Source organism: Leptonychotes weddellii, chromosome 6 (assembly GCF_054177405.1).
Source record: "Leptonychotes weddellii isolate Sample4059 chromosome 6, ASM5417740v2, whole genome shotgun sequence".
Lineage (NCBI taxonomy): Eukaryota > Metazoa > Chordata > Mammalia > Carnivora > Phocidae > Leptonychotes > Leptonychotes weddellii.
Genome location: NC_138374.1, coordinates 127,911,332 through 127,913,970, shown reverse-complemented (window position 1 = coordinate 127,913,970; position 2,639 = coordinate 127,911,332). Strand labels below are relative to the sequence as shown.

The following is a 2,639-nucleotide window of genomic DNA, read 5'->3' as shown; positions in this document are numbered from 1 at the left end:
TCTGTCACCATTTCAAAGGCATTTCACTTTGGACCTGCAGTTCTGCATCTGAGAATCTATCCGGTGAACTTTAGTCTCACAGGAGCACAACAATAAACGCACAGAGAAGCTCTTCTAACCAACCCCTACATAACACATTGCTGAATTCAACAGTGCTCTCCATCTTCCCATAAATCCTGTACTGAGGGTACACTCAGCCCTCAAAGCAGAAGGCTACTCTCCATGACATCTGCACACTTTTCTCCTGTTGAACTTAGTCAGTTATGTCTATCCTTAAACTTATTCAAGCCAGTTGTAATTGTTATGTAATTACTTAATTATAAGAACTAATGTATGCTTAAAATGGTAAATTTTGTTATATATATTTTTACCACAATAAATGGTCTGCCTTAAGTCTCAGGGTGATTATGAAAATCAGATGAGATTGTAAGGTAAAAGCTTTCCCAAGAACTCCATGTAATGGTAGCCCCGTTTGTTGATATTGCTCTCTGATCAGAGTTTTTTTTAATGGAAATTATTGTTTGTTTCTAATTATAAAAGTTTGGGAGTTACAAAAGAGCACGCAGAATCAAAAATTGTTTACTGACTGCTCTCTTCCCAAAACCAATCTTTTTTTTTTTTCTCCTTTAATGCAAAGGTAATTGCTTTTATGAAAACTAAGGGGAATTCCCTAAAGAGTCTGGTAAAGACAAGTCTCCAAAACACAAAACCAACTGTTGTTGAATTAGGTGAAGCTAAAACAAGTGTACAGTAGTGGGGAAAGTATCATAAAAAATTATAAGTATTCTGCAGTTAGGATGTGTCTAAGTGTCTAAACTACAAAACTAGATAGTGCATTATGGCTTGCATTATCAGGAGAGATAAAGCAAAATTCCAATCCCAGGACATATGCTCTAAGAAAAGACCTGGCAGAGAATATCGTTTGCATTTTCTGTTTCTTTTAAGCAATGAGAATGTGGTCGTGGGCTACTTATCTAATTTTAAAATAAAGTAGTACCTTTATTAATATAAAGGATACCTTTAACAATACAAAATGACTGTTCCCTTTGATAGTTTTTCTTACTCTGAATTTCTACTCTAATAATACAGTGGGTTTCGTTTCCTAATGAATTGGAGAATTTCTGTCTTTAAAAGGATGTGTTTAAGCAATTTACATTTATTTTGTAACTTATATGTTTGCTATTAACTCCACCATCTTATGTTACTTGTGATAATCACCGTGCCCTCCTTTTTAATACTGAAAAAAAAAAAGCATTGCCCATTCACTGTTTTCATTGCATTATCTACCTCCACGCACAAACATAAACAAGGGAGGCACAAAAAGTGTGTTCCTTAAAAATATGGTTAAAGCCTAAATGAATAAAAGGCAATTTTTGTTTTTGCCTGTTTGTTTACTTTTGTCAGTGCAGTAACAATTTTGCTAAGCGGATTTTCTTCTGTGCCTCAAAAAGCAAAAAAAACAAACCACCACCACCCAATCCCCAAATCATTAACGTAACAAACCATTATCCATTATCTGGTCAGGAAAAGAGAGTATTTCCCAGGACTTACTGTCAAGCATATGAAAGGGTCACAAACCCTTTTAAGAATCTCATAAGTAGGGGGCGCCTGGGTGGCTCAGGCTTTACGTGCCTTCGGCTCAGGTCGTGATCCCAGGATCCTGGGCTCCAGCCCCGCATGGGGCTCCCTGCTCCGTGGGAAGCCTGCTTCTCCCACTCCCCCTGCCTGTGTTCCCTCTTTCTCTGTATCTCGGTCAAATAAATAAATAAAATCTTTAAAAAAAAAAAAGTAAGCACTAGTGACAATTCTGCATAAAACCTTTTAGCTCCTGGGAGCGGAGGCGGAGGGGTCGTGGACCTCCTGAAGCCAGTCCACGGACCCCTGGGATTCGAGGGTAGACCCTCGCTGACCACCGCAGTGCGATATCACTAGTCCAATAAACATTTTAAGAGTGTACAAAGTGGACTGGAAGACCCTGAAACCACAATGAATCTTTTACAAGTAGGCACACCTCTCCCTATTACAGTAGGCGACACACACGGCCGGAGAGTTCAGGGGAAAACACGGAGAAATGGAGTTTTCTGGCGGGTCGGGAGTCCCCGGCGATCGTGGGAGTAGGTGTTCTGCGCCTGCGCTGAATTTTCCGCATGCTCAGTAGCTGCGGTAGGTTTGTCCTACATCCACCAACGTTCGAGCTATTGACGGGAAGGTGGCCAGGTACTGCACCCAACGAGAGACCTGTTGCTTGATAGCTTTCTGTTGTTGTTGTTACCCTTCAAGTGTCTTTCGTCTAGCTTTGTTCCAGGCTTGTCACAGTAAGTTTCTCCCCTGCGAGTCAGGGCAAGACCTTGGGCAGATCTGACTCATTTATTGGTCCCCTAACTCCACCCCTTTGCACAGATACAAGATTACAGGGATTTATGTTTAAAAAAGAAAAAAGTTTCGGGCGCCTGGGTGGCTCAGTTGGTTGGGCGACTGCCTTCGGCTCAGGTCATGATCCTGGAGTCCCGGGATCGAGTCCCGCATCGGGCTCCCTGCTCGGCGGGGAGTCTGCTTCTCCCTCTGACCCTCCTCCCTCTCATGCTCTCTGTCTCTCATTCTCTCTGTCTCAAATAAATAAATAAAATCTTTAAAAAAAA

General features: G+C 41.5%; 1 protein-coding gene across 2 annotated transcripts in view; it reads left to right on the top strand.

Annotated features, from left to right (window-relative positions):
- The first annotated feature begins 2,090 nt into the window (after positions 1 to 2,090).
- The window catches only part of BPNT1 (3'(2'), 5'-bisphosphate nucleotidase 1), a 23,144-nt gene continuing 22,595 nt past the window's right edge, over positions 2,091 to 2,639 (top strand). Inside the window, exon 1 of one of the 2 annotated variants that reach the window (XM_006744922.3) lies at positions 2,091 to 2,217. In XM_006744922.3, coding sequence (XP_006744985.2) covers positions 2,148 to 2,217 — 70 coding nt within the window. In that variant the 5' untranslated portion in view covers positions 2,091 to 2,147. Of the gene's footprint in view, positions 2,316 to 2,639 lie in introns of both variants that reach the window. The other variant, XM_031040869.2, reaches the window with a different exon arrangement.